This window comes from Anopheles nili, chromosome 2 (genome assembly GCF_943737925.1).
Source record: "Anopheles nili chromosome 2, idAnoNiliSN_F5_01, whole genome shotgun sequence".
In the NCBI taxonomy this organism is placed as follows: domain Eukaryota; kingdom Metazoa; phylum Arthropoda; class Insecta; order Diptera; family Culicidae; genus Anopheles; species Anopheles nili.
Window position 1 is genome coordinate 28,312,334 of NC_071291.1, and position 22,667 is coordinate 28,335,000.

The 22,667-nt window shown below is 39.6% G+C and overlaps 2 protein-coding genes across 2 annotated transcripts in view; one reads left to right on the forward strand and one right to left on the reverse strand.

Moving 5' to 3' along the window:
* The first annotated feature begins 242 nt into the window (after positions 1–242).
* Positions 243–1,695, forward strand: LOC128720613 (phosphoglycerate mutase 2-like). Its single transcript, XM_053814292.1, has 2 exons — positions 243–448; positions 524–1,695. Exons 1-2 carry the CDS (start codon positions 346–348, stop codon positions 1,186–1,188), a joined length of 768 nt encoding a protein of 255 aa, XP_053670267.1. The 5' UTR covers positions 243–345; the 3' UTR covers positions 1,189–1,695.
* Positions 1,696–16,210: 14,515 nt separating this feature from the next.
* LOC128720722 (heterogeneous nuclear ribonucleoprotein R) overlaps positions 16,211–22,667 on the reverse strand; it is a 19,609-nt gene continuing 13,152 nt past the window's right edge. Inside the window, exons 7-12 of the mRNA XM_053814415.1 lie at positions 20,809–20,942; positions 20,612–20,740; positions 20,368–20,508; positions 20,073–20,179; positions 19,833–19,975; positions 16,211–16,599 (exon numbers count right to left, since the gene is read on the reverse strand). Coding sequence (XP_053670390.1) covers positions 16,211–16,599; positions 19,833–19,975; positions 20,073–20,179; positions 20,368–20,508; positions 20,612–20,740; positions 20,809–20,942 — 1,043 coding nt within the window. The remainder of the gene's footprint in view (positions 16,600–19,832; positions 19,976–20,072; positions 20,180–20,367; positions 20,509–20,611; positions 20,741–20,808; positions 20,943–22,667) is intronic.

The following is a 22,667-nucleotide window of genomic DNA, read 5'->3' on the forward strand; positions in this document are numbered from 1 at the left end:
GTATTATCATACTTATTGTTTTATAATGAAATTTAAAACGATCTATTTTTTACAATATAAGTAATGATTAAAAGCAAAATACGTTGCAAACCCATGATTGATGTTGTCATCCAGCAGATCATTTAAGGGAAGTAAAATACAATCCAAACATTCAGTACGAACGCAGCCAGCGCAATCAGACATGTCAGCCAGTGACCTTCATTGGGTTGAAAGGTCGTTTGTGTGTTCTCGGCTTCAAAGTTTACTCCTTTTGCTCCTGCTACATTGCTGAATCTGTGTATTCCGGGTGTAATCCGTTCAACTGCCGGTTCTTGAAAAGAGTGTAAAATCTCGTTGCTACGAAGAATGGCTGGAAAGTACCGCATTGTGATGGTTCGCCATGGCGAATCCGAGTGGAATCAGAAGAACCTTTTCTGCGGCTGGTTCGATGCTAACCTGAGCGACAAGGGTAACGTGCATGAGCGTCAAGGCTTGCGTATGTGATGTAACAATTTCATAATATTTTTTATTATCCTTTCACCAGGCAAGGAGGAAGCCTTGGCTGCCGGAAAGGCTGTCAAAGAGGCTGGCCTAAAGTTCGACATTGCCCACACGTCGCTGCTGACCCGCGCGCAAGTAACCCTCGACTCGATCCTCAAGGAGTCGGGTCAGACCGCCATTCCGATTCAAAAGACTTGGCGCTTGAACGAGCGCCACTACGGTGGGTTGACCGGGCTGAACAAATCCGAGACGGCTGCCAAGTACGGCGAGGATCAGGTTCTGATCTGGCGTCGCAGCTTTGATGTACCCCCGCCGAACATGGAACCGGATCACGCCTATTACAACGCCATCGTAAAGGACGACCGTTACAAGGACGATCCCAAGCCTGCTGATTTCCCCATGGCCGAGTCGCTGAAGCTGACGATCGCGCGCACGCTACCGTACTGGAACGATGTCATCATTCCGCAGCTCAAAGAGGGCAAGAATATTATTATCGCCGCGCACGGTAACAGCCTGCGTGGCATCGTGAAGCATCTCGACCAGATGACGGATGAAGCGATCATGGGACTAAACCTCCCGACCGGTATTCCTTTCGTGTACGAGTTGGATGAAAATCTGAAACCGGTAGTATCGATGAAGTTCCTCGGGGACGAAGAAACCGTTCGCAAGGCCATCGAGTCCGTCGCCAACCAGGGCAAGGCAAAGTAAGGACTACGTTTTTCGTTACTATTTCGAAGAGCGTTCGATGTACATTTTGTTTAGAATCGGCACGACAAAGAAAGATCCAATGCGGCCAGGAGCCTAAGGCGTTGGCAGCTTGGAGCTTGATGATCAAGGCTCTCAAGCCTTTTTATGTTATCTGTTTTGTGATGCGTCCTTCTAGATCGTTGTTAACGTGAAGCATTCAGTCAGCTTTGCCAAATCGATAATTTATTTTTAGCGTAGCTATGTTATGCAGGGCGTACTCTAATGACATAAACCTACGAGGTTCGACTAGCATCGCAAACTCAGATTCCACGAATCGTAATCTTAATGCATTGTTGAAGATAAAACAGGAAATAAACTTTATTCGTTGACTGTCTGTAAAAAACGGCCGTCGTCTTCTGGAAGTGTTTCCGTTCCACACGTAGGGAGTTTGAAGTGCTGTGTTGCATCGAAGCTGACCAACAAAGGATTACATCCAACGGCAGATGGTGGAAAATAAAATAGGCACCTTGATTATCATAACATTTATTTTTTATTTTTAGTTTTCTTTCGTATGTATAGAGCAGTTACAAAGGTGGTTGACGTTTGCCTTTTATTTCTGTCTTTCCCTAACTACCCTACGGTGCTTTCTATCCTGCGCTTTCCTTCGTCAACCGTGGCCTACCGCTGCCCTGACCTAAAACGCGCTCGTTTCGTGGTGCGTTCTGCGTCCTATTACTGCTTGCTGCTGCTGCTTTTCTGCTCCGTGCCGTGACTGACTGCGTTCGAATCGTTCCCGCTGATCCTGCGCCATGTGCATGTTTCGTATGCAGCCGTTTACATGTGTGGTAGTATTACGGATATTTAACGCGCTCAGGCCCTAACTGTTCTGTTCCCCCGGTGGCCACTCGCCGTGTCCTGTATTTTAAGAATGATTTCGTCCTCGTGTGCAGCATTACCGGTTGCGCAAAAGTACGTGTGCTGTTTAGTTTGCTCAATGGGATTGTTTTTTGTTATGTTATTGAAAACAAGAGAAAACTGCTTATCTACACCATCTTCGTACCCTTCTCAGCTCTACATCGTTCTGTTCCGCCAGCCGCGATTTCGATTGAGACGGGAGCTTCGAGGGGGTTTTCAGTCGGTTTATTGAGTTTTCAACATGTGCGAGTGTGCGCCACCGGATGACGGTGCACGCTGCACATCATTAATGCATTTCACCCCCTAATGCCAGCGATATTGCTTACACTGATGTCGCGTATCCTGGCGAGTTTCTGTCGTCTGTTACGTCTATGTTGTATCCAATACACCAAAGACGTTGACGGGCGGAGTACAGTAATATTTAAATATTGAAATAAAACAAATCTATTGTCTAGTGAGTAGAACGTATATCGGAGCGAGACAGTTTGTATAAAATAAGTATAAAAGAAGATAATGCTTACGGGATCGAAGCATGCCGTGGTTCTTTTAAACGGATTCTTGGGAGCTCGAATTTGTTATGGAGAAAAAGCTTACCACATAAATGTACAATCACATTCTTTTTCTCTCTCGCTCTCTCCCTCCCTCATAAAACAAGCAGTTTCCCTTTGAATTGGATTATTAAGTGTGCTTATTCGCACTCTACTGCATTAAAAAGCGGTATCGCCTTTTACCCTTTTGCAGGAGGAAAGAAAGATAAGAATGGCTTTTGGTCGCGTTAGGATGTTTACTCCTTAGGAAACGACACGGGTCCTCTGTGAGTTTATTGGTGGTGGATGTTTCATGATACATTAAGGGTACGAACGCTGTACTTCTCCTCTAGCTTTCATCGCTCTAACTATGGTACCATCCTCATTCTATTGCTCTTGTTCTATTCTATCGAATATGAACGGCAAGATTGTGGAAAAAATATATAAATAAACGCATCGATCGTACGCAATGTTCTTTCACTCGGAAGTGTACTTGGATTATGCTTCTGAGAACAAACGGAAAACGAACCATTATCGTTAATTGCACCTGTGGTTTTGTGTTCTATCGGTGTTACAACGGTGGTGCGTTCTAAAGGTTCTAAGATTAGTATGTCCTTCCTGTTTGCGATCGTTTGCTGGTGCTCATTTTTTAATATTCGACGGAAGGAAAGAATACTTAAGATAAATGCTTACGACAACATAATAATCGAGTATGACAAATGCTTCCAAACAACGACACCGCTAGGATGCTGTCGCATTTTTTGGGTTAAATATAGGAGGAGAGATGATAAAACTTACTGCGCCAATGTTTTTATTCGGCGTCTAAATATGCCTGTGGGAGTGTGAGGCTGTGATTTGATAGTATGAAAATTTGTGTATGTGTTTTTTTTTTCAAATTTTTTGATACATTTTCACTTTTATTTACGCTCAAAATGGGAATCTTAAAAATTAGGCTGCTATTTTAAATCGATCTTCGTCCATCAAATGTATTTGTTGATGATATTACGTGCAAATCTTTCTAACTAAGTTGATTTGGGGGTAGACGGCTGGTCAGTTTATATTCATTTTCACCGCCAATTACTTAGCTAGATCTTAATCTGCTGCGTTAGTCTTAAAGCCAAAAAAATCAACGAATGCATAGGTGTAACTGTACCTAAAAAGGACTGAATGGAAATGAATACAAAATCGCGACTGCAAAACTTATATATGAATCGTACTGATATATATATTTATCTATTCTATGTTGACCCTTTTATTTCAAACCTGGGTTGCTGCTCAAACGTTGGGATTATCAAGGAGGTCTAATGCATATTAGTATGTTTCGTGAGCCATTGCGCTAGTTCCCATAGTACATGATCCCAGCTAAAAGTTTGTTCGATGTTACTAGCCCACCTAATTAAAAACCGCTATTTGGTGTTCTCATTTGTTGTGCTTATGCCAGGACATACTGAGTGGCGCTGGGTGCTGCGGTATCACTGATGAAGTATTTTTTTTAAATGTCCATTTTTCCAACAGTAGTAGAAATGTATGCTATTACTGGTGGTATTTATGTATAATAGGGTATAGTAACGTATAGCACTCGAAAAAAAAAAATCAAATAAAACTATTGCATTACGCTTCAAAGTATGTTATAATTCTCGAACGCTTGAAAGTTTCATAGCTGTTATTGTGGGTAAGTCTATGGTTCGAAAGGAGGGCTCGGTCTGAGAATTAATCGAACGTGTTGATGAATTCTTAATTTATTTTCTTATGACATGCGTGAGAAGGAAAAATTTCTAGCAAAAAACTAATTAACGCTTTACATCAGCAGGTTTAGTTTAACAAAAAATCCCATGGATTGAACGTTAGTTATTGTAATCTGTACTGCCGAAAAACTTCTTCTATATTTAAAGGTAAAAAAAGTTAAAAGGGCCTCCGGGTGGAACAGAATGTAACGGTTGAGTTACTATGGAAAATAAAACTGAACAGAAGTAAACTATGAATGAAATAAGAAAAAAAAAACAAAATTTAACAAAATTACACACACATAAAACGGTACGCGTTTGAAACCTATAGCAAAGGAAAACATGAATCAAGAAAAAGTCCTGCTAGGGAACTAAAAAAACATGACAGAGGTAGCTTAAAAATGATGCGTATACCGAATTGAAAAGTATCTAGTCAAATGAAAATGTCTTTTCCTCTACCAAAATTTTAAACCAAACAAGTACAGGCACCAATCTTTTTACCTTTACATATTCCTATTTCAAGGACAATTTCAGCAGAAATAAGTCCTACTCTTGATACAATGTCTGCAATTTGCATGTCATTGTCAATGGTTTGTTACTGCTTCTACTTACTCTGTATCGGTGGATCTATTCAATCTACCAAATATTCCAAAGCTTTAGGAGTGAGCTGTAGGTCCAAAGCTAATCGCGAGTGAGCCTTTGTCTGTTGTGTGACAAATGGGGCTTCTGTACGGGATCCTTATTAAACTGGGACTCTTCAGAAATTGTGAACTAGAGGAAGCTAAACTACGTATTCCTAGCAGCAGAACGACAGATCTATAGATGTTAGTACGCCCATCTGTGTCACCTACTCTGCCTGACCTCTGTTTATAGCCACATTTTTGCATTAAATAGTAATTATAGTAATAATATAAAATAGATTTCAAATATTGCATAATTTATCTTCGCTATCCAGCAATTTGCTTTCCTACCTTTATTTATACGTATTAGCATTCGAAAAAAAAACACCTTTTTCATTTACTGATTTAATTGAAAAATATCTTCAAAAGGCTGTTGGGATCTGACCGTTAGCATACAAGGATGGGTTATATTTCAAATAATCTATTTCTTTTAATTTCATCGCGCAAATCTGTAGAATTTTTCTAACAAAAACTGTTGCAATACATTACTGATGAAGTAGAAAGTGTAATGTTATATCTTCATGGGTGTGGCGATGGAAATAGCGGAAAGAATTGTTTTTTATTGTTTTATTTTCATAACTTTTCATCTGATGACGTTAGGAGTGAAATTTGAAAAAAAAACGGAGGAAATATTCCAAAAGCTTATAGCCTCTCTCTTTCTATCCAATAACGTCTCCCTTTGCTTCTCTTTCACTCTCCTTTAATCTTTCTTTCTTCAAACAAGACGTGTTACACTATTTGGTAACATCTCGTGTGAACGTTGCAACCACTTATCATCACGTTTGTGAAAAGGAAGAAAAATAATCCTCCCATACAGGCTTCGGGCTACTTGTGCCCTAAACCAGAGGTTTTGTTTAATATGTCAATCAGTCTTTTTTCCCGCTTTGCTTTCATAAGGCAGCTCTCAATTGTTGGGCACCGTAATTCCTCTTCGCGTTTTCCCTCTTTTGATATCGCGGCAACTATCGACTAAGTTTAGCAAAACAAAAAAAAAAGAGACATACACTTACACCATCTCGGTCCGCAAACGTTGATAATACACCTCTTCCTGCAGCGATTGCTTTTGTAACACTTGTTGTCTTGCCTACACTTCACTTGTTTTTCTGCTTAGCTTTGCCTTTGCCTATTCTTATATCACTTTACATTCGCTAACCCTATATAACAGCATGCATCGTACAAATTTTAACTCTAAATTTACGTTCTTAACTTTTGATGTTGCTTGATGAAAAGGTAAAACTTGAATTGAAATAGAATTTATAAATTTTATTGATTGACTTTCAAGTCAGTTTACTGAAGAACAATTCTACTTTATCGGCTGCAATTAAGTGTTTAATCGCAGCTACAAGACGAGGTTGCCACGTTGTTTAATGTATATATTGCTTTCAAAATGTTGATAATGTTTTGTATGTTTTAATATTGCATCCAATGTGCCAGAATTATGGAAAATGTTGAACTACAAATGAAATGCTAATTCGTTGCTTCGCATATAAGAAATTTACTTTGAATAATGGTGACATGTTTCAATCTAATCCAACTTTATATTTCAAACAAAAAAAAAAACATTTACTTATACCATACAAAACATCAACGGTATAAAAACAAAAGAAAAACTTGATAGTGAATAATTAAAGAAAATCAAATAGCTTTTGTTCTGCTTTTGAAGGATGTAATGGAACACATATTGAAAATACAAGAAAATTTTCACTGCTCTTATGCATGTCTACTCTTGCTGCGAGTATTGGTAACACCAGTTATCGCGACAATTATGAAGAAAACAAACTGTTATATCAAACATTAATAAAACAAAGTACAGTACAATAAAGGAACAAAGAAAAACAGCATTAAAATTATAGTCAAATATGCCTAAACCGAAGTCAAGCCATTCTTTTTTTTACTCATTTTACTATTGTGCACTTCCCTTTCTGTCGTTTGTTTTATACGTTAGTTATGTGTTGTATTAGGGGTATTTTTCATGCTCATTTTTAAGCAGATTTATTCACTACTGGGGGATATATGATGCTAATTCACGATAAGGTTCGGTGTTCACTTTCCGTTTGTTACTGTAATCCATTTCCTGTTGTTGACCTCTGTTTATTTCTACAAATCTATGATTTTTTTTGAGCCATTTAGTTTGTATCTGATGTTTGAATCGGGTCCAGAACTTAGCTTGTTTGTTAAGAAAGTAATATGTTTACATACATGTATCCCGATGTAGGGGACAGTTGTAGAACTAAAATATTGTTAGCCATCTATGTTGCAGCAGCATTCACGACGCTATGGGGCTTTTAGCGATGTTCGTCTAAGTTTCAGTGTAATCCTCTTCGTATTCTTACATTGTTTATCCTTTCCATTTTGTGGCATTAATTGCGTGTATATAATTGTAAATTTAATGTTCGTTTCACTTCGCATTTTTCACTTGCATTGCAAAATACAATCCTTTTTTCATTTCTCCTTTAAATCAATTTTAAAAGCAGCCATTCATCCATTGTTGTACGATGTGCTTTCTCGTTTTTTAGTGTTTAGTAACACCATCAATTACTTTATATTGTCTTCGTGTATAATTTTCCTTCCTATACCGACTATCTGTTTTTCTTATCGTTCATTTTTTTGCACTTTTAGCACTGTCCTGCACTCATCTATGAAGAGTATTTTTATCGTCTCTATCACTTTACCTTCTTCACAGGATTTTTTTTGACATTATCCAAAACGCGCTTTCGACAAAAATCGTGCTCTGCCTGTTGAATATAATTTTGCCTCTAACGATCCTAATGAACACGGGATTTTTCACTTTAATTTTATAGCGCTTACCGTAGGCGAGTCGTCACATTATAAAAAAATAACGAAAACTAATACGTGCCAATTACTTGCCGATGTCAGTTAATTTTGTTGGCCAATTCGCGGTTAGTAAAGAATAATATTTCTCCAATAATACTTGCTATCCTGTTTTGAAAGGATTTTTAAATTGAACCACTATTCTTTATCAAGATTTTCTTTTTGACATTAGTTAGAACACTATTTTTAAACCTGCTTGCTTTACTTTTGTTTGTCTAATCATTTCCTGCCTATTTCCTGCCTTCTCAACTTATAAAATCGAAAAATAAGCCTAGACTCAACATAACACCCTCACTCTCTGTTTGCATATTTTACACATTTTTATCTGTAACTGGTTGCTGGTGTTTTCAAAGCCTTTCTACAGTTTTCCTCAACTAATTTTTTTCATTTTCCGAATATATCACACCACAGATTTTAGATCAGTTTCACTTTAATTTTATCGATTTGCCAGAATGTACACATAAATATTCTTGAAAGAACAAAAAAAGCTATCAAAAACTTACGGCGTTGTCGTTTTATCGTTAACGATACCGCATACCGTACATTCAATTGGGTTTTCAACTTCTTTTTAATATGTTTGGACATTTGCTCTATATACACTCTTTCCATACGCAAGTAAACTGTTTTGCGTTATGCTTTGCCTCAAAGATAAATGGGGGAACAAGAACAATACAAAACAAATTCAACATAACTCAAAATAAACTTTTTTCTCTCTCTTTCTCTTCACGATTTTTGCTAACGAAACATAAAAAAATATTCACGAATCGAATGCTCGATTTTCACTTACTATCACGATAAGAGTTTGTTTGTTTCCTTTCCTTTTCTTTTTTGTGTTCTTTCCTTTTATGACTTTTTCTTCAATGTGTTCTTCTTTTTTCTTCTCCTTTTTCCAGCTTCAATGATCCGAAATATTGTTTCGCAATTAAAATTGAAATTGATTGAGAAAATTATCTTAATCACGCTTATTTAACATTCTTTACACTGGCTGCACGCCACTAACTTGTTTTCTTTGTGGCTCCTGCTTGCTTTTTCTTACATTCAAGCCATTAGAAATTATTGGTAATTATGCCCTGGAGCACGCTTGCTTTTCGCTTCTACATATCTACCTTGCCATTATCAATTTTATAAAACGGTGGAGATCTCGATTTTTACTGTAGCATACTTTTGAATTTCTACTTGTATCGTCCATGTAGTCGCGTAACGATTCGTACGTTACTGTTATCATCTACGTCTCAGCGGTAGTAAATGGTAAACGATACATGATGATGACTGCAAAGCTTCAATAATCAAGCTATGCTGTTGATGATGGGATGGAATTTACATCAAAAAAAAAAAATCATCAAGACAAATGTAATTGTGTACAGATATTCTGTCTGGCTCTCAGATCAAGCCAAATGTGCATCCTAGCCATAGTATTCCACTTATACAACGTGTATCCCTGTGTTCAAGTTATCAGTAAGATTTTATTTTAGCACGGATTTTCATCAGTTTGTTCTTCCTAAAAATGCTTTATATTTGATATTCTTTCGACACCTTTATTTTTGTGGGTTATGCAGCTCATATTTCATTGTGCTCAAAGAATTTGCCAAAAATTTTGCTTCGTTTTAGCAATTTGATAAATAAACTCAGTCAGTTGTCTTAATTTTGTAATTTTATCATTAATCTGTTCTACCTCATACGGCCGATAAACGTACGCTTAAAATGTGTTGAATTTTTCCAACTGCATTTTTCCCTAAACCTACATGTATATCATTCTCTCGTTCCTTGCACGCTCTCGTTCTCTTTTTCTTTTTAAAGTTTATCATGTTTCTTCCTTTTCCTAACATAAATCGTAATAATCTGAATGCTGATTTTTTGTGTGAAAAATCGGCAGAACGAGAGTTAAAGAGTAGATTGGTGTCAATAACATAACTGCTGAACGTTGGTTTGAAATATGTCATTACAGCCAAACACTGGATTTTGCAGATACATACATACGCTTATTGCTGAATGCGTAGTGAAGTGCCATAGATTATGTTGGTGGGGTGGTATGAATGTTGGCGATGTTGACAGGGAAAGTGTGTGGGTTTTTGTATTTTTAGTTTTGCTTTGTTTAGCTCCACGTCGAGTAAGTATCCGTATACCACTGTTCTCCACCGTTTGCCCCTAGTGGCTGCTGGGGCAATGGTTGGCTGCCCCAGTTATTACCAAAATTTGCTAATGCTCCATAGCGTCGTTTTATGTCCCCTTGATTGTGAGGACCTCCTTCGAACTTGCGTTTACCGATTGCTACTCGATGATACACGAGACGATCGTGTTCGATGAAGAAAGGGAAGAAAAAACACATATCATTAGTACACGTGATTACAAATGTAACATAATTTATCACAACGATAAAAAAATTTTACGTTCATTATTATGGAGACGTTTCCATTGTGCCTAAGCTTCATGTAATCTAACCTTTTCATATAAGCTTATGGGTTCAACAAAATAAGACGGCACCAGGCGTCTCCATCTACTTCGGTTTATTGCGCCTAAAGTTAGGTAATGCTCATAAAGAGCTACTTTTTATGTAGCATATATCGTTATTATTCTTCTGGCCAATGAGTTGTCTTTTTACATCGTTTTGTTTCTATTTCTCTGATTTAATACGATACAAATAAGCAAATCTTCTCTCTTTCTCTCTTTCTGCTGAGCAAATATTATTGGCAACCATATCAATTAATTTCTTTTATTTTATTGAGACAGACCATTCTAAAGAGCAAGATAAAGAAATGTAAGAATTTGTTTAAAAATTTTAACAGAAAATTAATCGTCCTGAACAATCCGTGTGCATTGAGTAACAAAATTAGTGACTGCTTCCATGGCGCGCGTCCGTCTATGAAACGCTCAAATTATCGGTCGACATGACCGCAGTGACCGCCTGGAGTGAAATTCCGTTGATTCTTCATTCTTCATCCACATACATTTTTCTAATAGATTGGAGCAGGATAAACTGCATGGTAGCGATTACTCAGCGCAACACGCTGACTGCCTGTCATATTTTCATATTTTCATGTACAAGTTTGTAATTTTTCGAAAGTTTTACCAATAATTGATTTGTGTTCGATTCCCATGAAATGGAACGAGAAATAAATGAAGCGAAAATTTAAATAAGAATATTATCCTATTACAAAAGTATGTAAAACTAGATACAGCCTTTCGTTGGATATGTGTGAGGGTTGAGAATGCTCAAATATTTCTACGTATTCGTTTGCCGTCATCTTATCAATATTGTACAAACTCTTGTACAAATTCCACGACTAATTTGCATGTTTATATGATGATAACGCATCTATCTACTTACCTTCTGAAGTGGAAACAAAAATTCTATTAAAGAATCCTTACTACCAAACAAAAACTCCACAACAATTATTCAAAAACTGACAGGCATTATAAAACATATAAAACAGTGAATACAAAAAATAATGTATCCGAATATGAACAAATAACAAACAATAGTTTGTATAAAAAATGAGAAAAAATAGAGATAACGTGTGTCTACTCAATTTGCCCTTCAAAACATGCGTTCTTTTCTCTCGATGTTTAATAAATTTTTATCTTCTGGAAGCCCAGTTCTACTCTCTTCGGCATGAATGTTAGTTTATGACTAACCAAGTGGTGACGTAAAGAAAGCAAGTCTATTTTCTTGTCACTTTATTTTGTCTATATTTCCATTGTACATAATATATGTTTGCATTGTTACTAAGGGTACAAATTTCGTTTCTAACTTAAACACCTGTTCTACGTAGCTTACTTAACATGGTTGATGGGCTTTGTTTAGTCAAAATACGTTAAATACGTCGTTAGACCTAAACGTTTCGCTCGTCTTTGTTATTCATTACATTATCTCATATTTGTTGTTACCGTAGCTATCGAATCGATTAGTATTAATAGCTCCATTCTGTTCTGCGGCTGTGTGAGTGGTCTTGCAGTAAAGGTATATTTTCTTTTTATCTTTTCTTCAATTGACAGAACCCAACCGACTGTTTAGGTAAACTATTGTTGTTTATTATTTCTTTTGTTTAATTTATTTAAATAAAATGAGAAGTGTTGCATTTTGAAAATATAAGAATATCTAATATGAGCTCTTGAATCTAGTTTTACTTATTTCCCTTGTTTTGCTTAGAATCTGTACATTTCATTATCAAACGACAGTATTTTCAGCTGCTGTTTTTATTGCAAATGTTGTTGATCACATTTACAATCAGTATCAATATTGTGAATACTGCTGGTATTGAGGTAGTGCCGGGAAGAGCAGAGCTGTGCCCCTCCCTAAATTGTGATGGTTAATATGATGGAAAGCAGTTGGAACGAGCGCAGCATAACATGTAGGAAGGAGGATAAAGCATTAAAATACGTGTAAATATAGTTCAGATTTATTTCTAAAGTTAGTTGATCCATTTCACGCGGGCAATAGTTTAAGCTCGAGTTATGAAACAATCGCATGATCGAAAGATTTATTCAATTTTAGAGCATTCATCAGAACAATGCCAAAATCTTACGATACTGGGCTGTTACGTATTAATGATTTGTCTGGCAATTTACTTTGGGTGATTAATAAAAGATGTATAAAAACACAAACTTATAGAACAAGCAATGGGAAAAAGTAGATGCAAAACGAGGGAAAACAAAAGAGAATTTTGCAGAGTTAAGATGAATTACTAGAACAAATTATTTGATGAGATAACTGCGGAAAGAGTGTGATGACACAATCGTGTTTTGCGACGTTAATGAGGTGTCAATGTAAAGATTTTGCAACGAAATTTTGGACTAGAAAACCAAAATGTGTATTACAAATGCCGTAATTTGCAGCAGAACTAGGCATATAAAATACACCACTAGTTAAACAGTTCGCTAAATTTGAAAATATTAACTACAACGGTATTGAACCAATGGTCAATTGACCACATATCAAAAGGTAATAGCTTCCTTTATCTTATTATGAATCCAACATAAGCTACACTTGTTGCTGTAATACACATATGCTATACGTCTATGAATACTAATCGATTCTATGGCTGTCCTTTCACGTCTCTGATTGTGTAACATTGGAGTGTCCGCTTCGATAACCATTTAGATGTTTGTAGTGTTTCGACACAGTTCATATGCTTAACTTTAGTGACATATCTTAACTCATAACTTCGTTTCTCGCGTCGTTATTTCTTTCTCCACATTAGTGCTGTGCTTAATTTTGCTTAGACATATATTCGTACTATTTTATTTCCTACCGCATGTACTGCAGCTTACCGTTCATGGTCAACTGTCGCGATTTGCTCTTTTTGCTTAGTTTTGCCCTAACAATTGCCGAAGAGAGTGGACTAACGATCTTTATGCCACAAAAATGAGTCAACATCGAGACCTGTGGATAAATTTATGCCACACATTGTTTGCATATCAAAGTGTAGTGTGATCGCTATCATTTTCCATACTGAGCATTTTGTATATGCACTACCTTACATCTAAGCCGTACTTTACGTGCGTACTATTGTCTGACGAACGAACGTTAGTTTTTAACACGTGTGCAGTAACACTCCGAATCGTCGCAATGGTTTGCCCGAGCTCAAGTTTAACAATTTAATTTCTCATTAAGAATAAAGCAAATACAACAGACTTATCCTATAAGAACTTATCAGAATGAAATAGAAACAAAACAATTGTCAAATGCGTTTAGAAATAAACGAATAAAAATAATAATTTAATCAAACGACGCTGAAAACCGCAGGTTTGAAAGAAAGCTATGAAAAAAGAAAACCAAAACGTAACATGGAAGTGTGGAAGCCGTGTGCCCTTATACTGAATGTTTTTTTTTTCACAACTTCTCCGACCGATACGTTCAGAGGCATATCGAATGGCGTCGCTGCGAGATTTGCGAGAGACACCGTTGGTTGGCTGTTTGCTTTGTAACATGGGGCAGCTCCACACGTTCCACTAAAAAGAGTCCCGACGTGGCGAGCTTGATTTCACAAACGCAATCTTAAACTGTACTCGAGGTTACAACGCTAGGTGCCATTCCGGTGCATTCCGGTTGCATTCAGGTAGGTCCCGCTTCGTCGGCCATTATGCTTCGCTTTAACTAGTCTCTAACTAACAGTCGGCAGCTACCACCACGTGTCGGCGGAACGTTGGCAGTCGGGGTGAACGGTTCTACTGGCGCATTACCGCTAATTAACTACTCGTTTAATCGTAATTGTTTTTTTTTGTGTCTCCGCTCAAGACGGGCCGTCCTCACCTGGTATATTTGGTTTGACGCGCAGGATGCCACACACGCTGGGACGAGTTAGACCCAGCCCAAGGGCCTCCTCCCCCGCGATTCGTTCCGGAGCCCCCACGATGCCCGCTGGCGGACCCAGTCGGGCCGCCCGGTGGCTGCTGTTGCCAGGGAGCCCAACGGTTCGGCCATGTGCCGTGGTTCCACGTCCATGACCAACCCCCTGTGGAGAGTGCGCGGATCGAGGGTTGCGCGTTTTGTCGCGTTCGTGGCGAACGTATTGAGGTATGCGTTGGTTTTTGGTTTGCAAAAGTGCGATCAGGCGTGTGGTGAATACCGGCGCGCAGTTCGCGGATTTAACCGTACATGTTGAATTTGAGTTGGACAAACGTGGTTTCAAAATATACATGAATTTGAAGGATGCACCAGCGGTTTGATTGCACAAATTGACCGAAAGAATAGTGCGATAAGATTATCATTATTTGTTTCACCACAGTATTTGTAGTTGATGCATAAACGGACGATGTTGTGGGATTATTAGTGTTTGATTTTTTTTCGTTCGTTCGTTCGTTCGTTCGTTCGTATCCGGATGGCGATGAGGCGCAAACATCGATCGAGATGGTCGAGAGACGGATATTAGACGGTTATTGGAGTTTGTAGCACGGTCGTTGGTCAGTGACAGTCGTTGGTGACGAGAACGGTTTAACGGATTTTTTTTTCGTGCGCGCACACATTGCAAATCATTGTGCGAAACGCAACACAAACGCATCCGATCCACCCCGGAAGCGCATTTGGTGCCGCGACGCATGTTTGCATACAACGGGCACGGTATTCGCGCAGGATCGTTCGCGTTACAATTTACAGTAGTTCGCGCGTTACATGGCATTGGTTGCATCGTACGCAACAGCAATAGCAGGACGATTTGAAAGGAGGGGCATTTTTAACATAAAAGAAAAGAGAACGAAAAAGAAAAAAAGCAAAAACGCGTTAGAAATATAAACAAACAAAAGGAAATCAATCATCATACTTATATAATCGCCCTGTTGGCCCTGCTTTAAACTGACGATGGCAAATGGAGAGCGAGCAAAAAACTCAACAGAAAAGTGCGCATAAAAACTAACTTATTTGGCTTTTTGTACGTACTGCTGATTTTATACACGAAAAAAAAATGGGACAGTGAAACTGAATCAATTAATTACGAACGGTATCCTGTACTACTAAAGCTGTCCTATATACCCTGAGAGATTCCCAGTAGGGAATGGTTTCTTCTATCACAGAACATAATTCAAATTCTTGTCGATTCACGGTCACGCGCAACAAAGGTCAGATGGCATTAGTTTTGGCCTTTATAAAGAGCTGTTAGTACGCGAGATAGAAACGAACAAGCTAGCAATGTAAAATGCACTTTCTTGCCTTCCTCAAAAAGGATGTTGCGCAATTACTGTTAATCCAATGACAAACGTTAGAACGAGGCGAAAAATCGTGGCTCAACAAAGAGCAGCGTGATTTGAGGCGCAACATAGATTGCGCATAAAGTTGAAGCAAAAAATAAAACATTATATAAGAAACAAAAGCCAACAATATTTACAAAGATAAGTAAGCGAGTTCTGGTGGGTAGCGTTTACAGTAATCAAACTAATAAGCGCGTGAACTAAAAGCACGAGTAAGCATAAGAATCATACTAAGAGCGAAACTAAACATAAGCGAGGATAATGGGTGTATCGGGATATCTACGTGGCAGCATAATCGAGCCTGCCTTTCTATTCCTGCGCGTATTCATCGGGGTTTTTGGTTACTTTTAGCGTTTCCGCCGCTTGCCAGAAACGGCGCCATTAATGTTACATTTGCGTATTGCATGAGTTGTGTAGCTCTGTCTCTTCTCTCCTCTCCTCGTTCTCCCTCTTTTCCGAGGCAACCTCACCAAACACGGCCCGGCCCAGCTCGACCCGGCAGGGAAGTGTCCAACATGACCCCACGCTGGCCCACAAAGGGACCACGGCACGGTAGAACGATAGCATTACAATGCCCAATGCGTACGAGGGCTAAGGCAGGTATCGGCAATGTGTGTGAACGGTGGTGGCACAGTGGCCCCATTTCGAGGTGTCGGCATCAGCGGAGTCAGCAACAGGAACCTCACTAGAACAGCTTCAACCGGCGCCCGAGTGCTCCCGCCGAACTGCTGCTGCGAGCTCCCGCGGCGGCAACGGCTGCAGCGGCAGCGGCACTGTGGTGATGATGGTGATACCCGTGACCGTGGTGATGGTGGTGTGGCGGCGCGTGGTGATGATGGTGGTGGTGGTGCCCGGACCCGGACGAGAAGGCGGCTGCAGCGGCGGCGGCGGCAGCTGCGGCTGCAGCCGCCGCCGTTGCGCTTGACGCATACTCAAGGTAGTATTCGCCGCCATCGCCGTAGCAACCGCCTGCTCGGTAGTAGTCGTCGTAGTAGGACGAAGCCTCATACAGCCCGGCCGCCCCGAGGCCACGGTGGGCGTAGTCTGCGTAGCCGAACGAATCGTACTCGGGCTCTGGATGAATCGTATCCGATCGTTATCGTTGTTGTTGTTGTTGTTGTCGTCGGTGTCGTCGTCGTCGTCGTCCAAAGCCGAAAGGATGCGCGTTGCGCCAAGAAGGTTAATGCAATTGGTGCACGCGCACAATCGCGATTCGAGCCCCATCCGGTCCCGTGCGCAAAGGCCGATGGTGATGGACACACGTGAGATGCATTTTGTGTTTTTGTTTGTTTGTTTGTTTGTTTGATTATTTGGATGCAAGGAAGCGTTATTGGTGAAATGGTTACATTTTCCGTGGCCGCATCGGCACGGCACCGCCACGTGAGAGGAAGGATTCGAGGCGCCACGGTCAAGACACAGGCCAAAGGCGCAAGGAGAGCAAGGGAGAACGGTGGAAGGTGGCGAGCAGTGCCAGTTGCGTGTGTTAAAAGGATGACACAGAAAATATACCGAGAACGGGAAAGATAGAAACAGAACATTGATAGAACAACCGACGAATGCACTCTCCGTGTGGACTCAGCATCATGGGCATGAACGTAACGATGATCAGATCGGATTAGGGTCGAATGTAATTTGGTAGTTTGTGCGGTTTTGGTCATGATTTGGATGCCGCTGCTAGCTGCCCTCAGCGTTACGTCCATTTGCAACAATACACATGAGAAATGCGGCCTGTACTTTTCATAGCGAACTTTGAAATTTTGCCCGAAGCTTGGTCCTAAAAATGTAGATTTAAAATGCATTTCGCTTTTGATTCGGCACGTACACGAGAGAATTTTGAGTTAATTTTGAGCAAAGGGAATGCAGAATAAAACATCCGAACTATTCTTACGCTACTGATAGGTTGGCACAATTTCGTGGTATGCGTTGTTCTCTTCTCCCACCATTTTTGTATGTCTTTTTTTAATTTTATGTCTATGTTCGTAGGTATGTATACCAATAGTAAACTATAGTTTGTACTTAAAGAAATATACCAACAAAACCGTAATAAAATGATCGTAACAAAATATAGAAAACATAATTCTAACTTAAAGTGATCTAAAACCTACAAACGATCATATTATCTCAGCTAGGCGTTGCTATGCAAAATGTAAGGAAAGGAGCTTTTTTTACGAAAGCTTACTTACCCAATATACACTTGTTGGGATGCTTTTTGTATTTGAATGGCTAACTTATCGCGCGGTTGTATTTAAATTCTAAATATTTTCTTTTGTTATCTTTGGTCGATTGTCACATACCTATGTTCGACCAGATTTAATTCAAATTTGCAATGCTGTACATTTTAGTACAACGAACAATACAACCGAGCGATGAGTGTTTTGTTTATCTGTTTTGCAAAATTGAAGATACTTAAACTTAAATAAAAACTACAACAACTCATGCAATACACATATTATTTCTATGTCGATTCAAAACTATAAAATAAAATCATCGGCTGGATTAATGTACATGGTATATTTTAAACTATGGATAACTGCAGTTTTCAAAATGTATACAACTATGAACAGAAAACGAAAACATCTCCCTCCGGAATTGTGAATTCCGTTTAAGCTCATTATCTCAAATAACCTGTCGTCTGTACGCTAGCGTCGACAATTTGAACAGCAATGGATTTTTTCCCTCAAGGATTGGAATGCAGGAAGCTTATTTTATTGAGCAGAATGCTTGCCAAACGAGATGAAATTAGCAGTATGCTACAAGATAATTCCGACACTAGCTAGGAGAAAGCGAAATATGCAGGTAAGCCATATGGTATCTATTCGCACGTACTCATCAGTCAAGGCACTCTGCGCAACCGATGCTCTGTTCGTAGCTACTTATGAATGCTAAATACTGCTACAGCATAGGTAGGCATTTTCAACTTTACAAATATTTTACATTCTTGGCACATCACTCCTACAGACTACTAACTTTGATACGCTTTACTGCTCTTATATAACTTTGCTTTTTTAAAAAGGATTTACGCTTCTCATTGCAAAAAAGTAATAATAAACAACAACAGTTTTTGTATAGTTACTAGTTCGTTAAACGTTTTGTCAATTGCGATCGTCAATTGAAAAATCATGCAGTTTCACAATTGCTTCTTACAAGAGAGATTTCATTAGGCCAACACGGATTTTCAGACGGGGATATACAAACGATTTACATTCTACTGGTCCTTCCAGGGTAGGGTGTGGGGGGAGTGGATGGAAGGCTTGGGAGTGCCCATATACCGATATATTTCAACGCGTTGGCGTTGGAAATTTAAGGAGCAAAACGAACGTCTCTCTTCGCCTCACACTCGACAGAGCACGGTAGACTGTGTAGTTAAGTTTAGAAGCCACAGGTGATAGGAATCAAGAAGAAACCATTCGATGCAAGAACCGGATTGTTTGTATCTCTGGTGTATTCTATTGGAATGTGTTTAGTTTGGAACATGCACACATGGAGCCCGCCTTTAGGTGGGCCGTTTGGAAATCGAAAGGGTTCCACTTGCGTTTACAACGGCGCACTTACGTGCGCCTTGACTATACATGTTCCTGATTGGGACGTTACGGTTTGAATAGAACTCAACTAAAAGATGTAAAAATAATACACAATGTAACCATGGAAACTTAAGATACAAATAAAGAACGGAGCGTTACATAAAAAAAGATGATTTGAATTTGCTTTGAGTTTCTACATCAATTCATGAAGGTCTTTTGTTTCTCTCCCGGCAATGCTGGTGAGGTCTAATTTTTGAATTTCTGGTGTCATGTTCATCCAGCTATGGTCCGTTAAGCGACCGTTTCAGAGTGTAGGTAGTAGAGAGAAGATACAAGATAATAATTTTGAACGAGTTCATCTAGTAATGCTTGATGGCCGTTACTTCCTTGAGCGCAACCGTACGCTTTGTGCCCAATTACGTCCAGGTTCCGAACCAAGCTGGTTAAGGCTAATGAACAAATCGATCCAAATTTGTACTGTATTTTACTTTCGCACAACCAATCCACCTGATCGTTGGATCGATGCAAAACATTCGTATACACAATTTACTAGCTCGTGAAATCGCGCAATTTAGGGTCATAGGTTCGTCGTACTAATTATACAAATCTGAATTGCTTTTCCTCTAATTTCCAATACAAAACTGTCGATATTGAATGATTACGGTATGCATATATAACACTACAAGAGTTTGCTTATCGCGTTAATACTGCCAATTGTACGGCACAAAAAAGTACAGATATGTGTGTGTGTGTGTGTCAAAGGACAGAGGAAGTGGTGTCACTTACCGTATTCGCCCCGACCGCCCATTGGGCCACCTCGCATTGGAGCCCTCGGTCCGCCCGGTCCGCTAGGAACTCGCATCGGAGGCATCACACCGGGCATCATGCCAGCATGCTGCGGTGACATACTGGGAAACGATGGAACCGTGCTGGGAGGGTGAGATAGATTAAAGGCAACACCAACGTTAATATCATGCCTGACCGAACCGGACCATATGCGCCGCCGATGCGCTTTGGCATACTCACTTTCCCAAGCCTATTCTGGTTTGCAGAAACTGGGTCATGCGCCTTTCACGGGCGCGTAGGATTTCCTCTTTTTTCTTTTTATCGGACGGGGGTTTAGCTAGTGATACCTGCGAGATGTAAGCGATAGCGAGATTAGCTCGGGGTGGTGATACACACGTTTACAGCTTTACAGCTCTTCGAATTGCATTAAAAGTATGTTATGCTTTCAAGCTGCACCGACGCGAAACGCGAAGATCGCAACTACCCGACTGCAGACTGGCTATTCGTCGCTGCTGTGTGGACGACGTAAACTTACTTCTATGTTAGATCCACCAATGTCCTTGCCATCCAGATCCTTCATTGCTTTTACGGCGTTGTCGCGGTCCTCGAAGTGGACAAACGCGTAGTCTTTGATTTTCTTCACTCGCTCAACGCGGCCGTATTGCTCGAAATTCTCCTGCAAATATGAGCAGAAGATTAGCGCCTCATAAAATCCGCCATACCACCAACCGGCATGGCAGTGCCAGTGAATAGCACACTCGAAAAGAACCAGATCCTACCTTCAGCTTTTCTTCGCTAATGTCTTGTGTTAGGTTCCGTACGTATAATACTTTGACCTTGCTCATCGTTTGCTCGTCTGGTTCTTCCTGTGGATCCGCCCAGTCTACTATTATATCACAATTCCATACCTGGTAGATGAAACGGAACGACAGGTTTGAGCGACTGCATGGCAAAATGCGAGCTCTAAGTAACTAACCTTTATCCGTCCGGTGCCTAGTCGCCGCTTGGCCAAGGATGCCGCCTTGTGTGATTCGTACTCGAGGAAGCAGAAGCCTCGATTCTTTTTCTTGTCGTCTGGTGAGCTATAAATAATTACCTCCACAAGTCCCGCTGTAATAATTTTAGATTGCATTTTTTGGTTGTCGTTTTTCGCAACGACGGACAGATCGGATCAATTTACCAGATCAGATTTTATAATAATGATCAAGAGAGGGAGGGAAATAAATAAAGAAAAGAAAGCATATTAGTTTCGGTTCCGTTTGCTGCGGTGTCTTAACGCACTAAGCGAGAAGATTTAGACAGTTATAGTAGTAGTTGAAATTCTTCGTTTCCTAATGTTTCCTTCTACCATACGTTACTGAATGAGGTTCCAATTTTAAGCAGAGCTTTTTTCTGCTTACATCAACGCAGATCAGTGTGTTTAAAGCTTTTAAAAGTTGTCATTTAAATGCATATGTATCATTTGTTAGTTTAATTGGAATTGAGCATAAAAACACACTGATTCGTTTTACTAGGCATCCCGTCAGATCCGCTTGACTTCACTTACAATAGAACCCAGGTACGTAAAATTTAGCCAACGATTTCGCGTTACGATTTTGTTACATAATTTTTTTCTCTGCAAAAATAGCCAAATTCATTTGCCAAAATATATCCACTAATCATGTGTGCTCGTGCGTTTTGCAAAAGGTTCCATTTGTTTTTATACTTCTGTCACTTAGAGTTACTTAACATTATACCTATACACATATATCATTGTGTGGGAATTCTGGCAATGGAAAACAATAAATATTGGAAAGAAAAAAAAACGGAAAGAACAATATCTGTGGTGGAGTAATTCATATGGTTGGATAGGACAGAATTACTGGTTTAGAGAAAAAAAGACAAAGTCGGTAAAAAATCATAAAAAACAGAAATGAAGTGTTGATGGTTAGAAAAGTAGTATAAATTATGCTTGTTGATTGGATACACTTGGAAGAGAGAGATTGGCGATAGAGAGCGAGACAATAAAAGGGGGAGCACAATGAGTGGCCAAAAAATAAATGGAAACTGTATCTTCTGTACACATCGATAGTTATGCTAGTTGGAAATATTTTAAGCATGTACAACACACCACTGTAAATAAATAAATGGAAGAGAACCGAATATCTGATCAAACTACGGCTTCCAAGCAAACTGTCTCCATCTATAACACAACACTGGTGCGATGGTGGGGTTCACTGAAAAAAATGCTGTACTTAGGTTATGGTGTCTCCAGTCATTACGTCGAGAACCAAATGGTATCCAGATGTTTTGCATAGTGATTCTTTTCACATTTGGGTGCAACCAAATCAATCAGCTGTGGTCCTACCATACGGGGCAATAGTTACGTGCTATCAAAGGGCGTCAACCGAGGCTCGGTTGCCACTTGCTTGGGCACTGGGAAGTAAGGGGTTTTGGGCGATGAGGTGGGAAGGCTGCTTGAATGATGGGTTACTATAAATTTACAACTGCTATATCCGAATGATGAAGCGAGCTGATCGTTGTCAGGTTCGTCTATGTTTTACGGCACTTGATCTGTAGTGTGACTTTCGCTACAGAATACAGGTTTGTCTTCCAGGACCAGCTATTCAGCCGTAGGTGTTGTTTTGCTTGGTTTGGTTTGGTACTGTAGCCAGACAATTCTATGATTGCCAAAAAGGTAGACCAATTGCAGAATATCAATCGAAACATAAGCGTGTTTCATAGAGAGATCCAATTATTTTAATCGTTTCAGATTGTCCAACATTCCACACTACGAATTGGCTTTGAAGCAAATCTAAGGTACAAGGTAAGCGATTTTGGCAAATGAATTTGAAT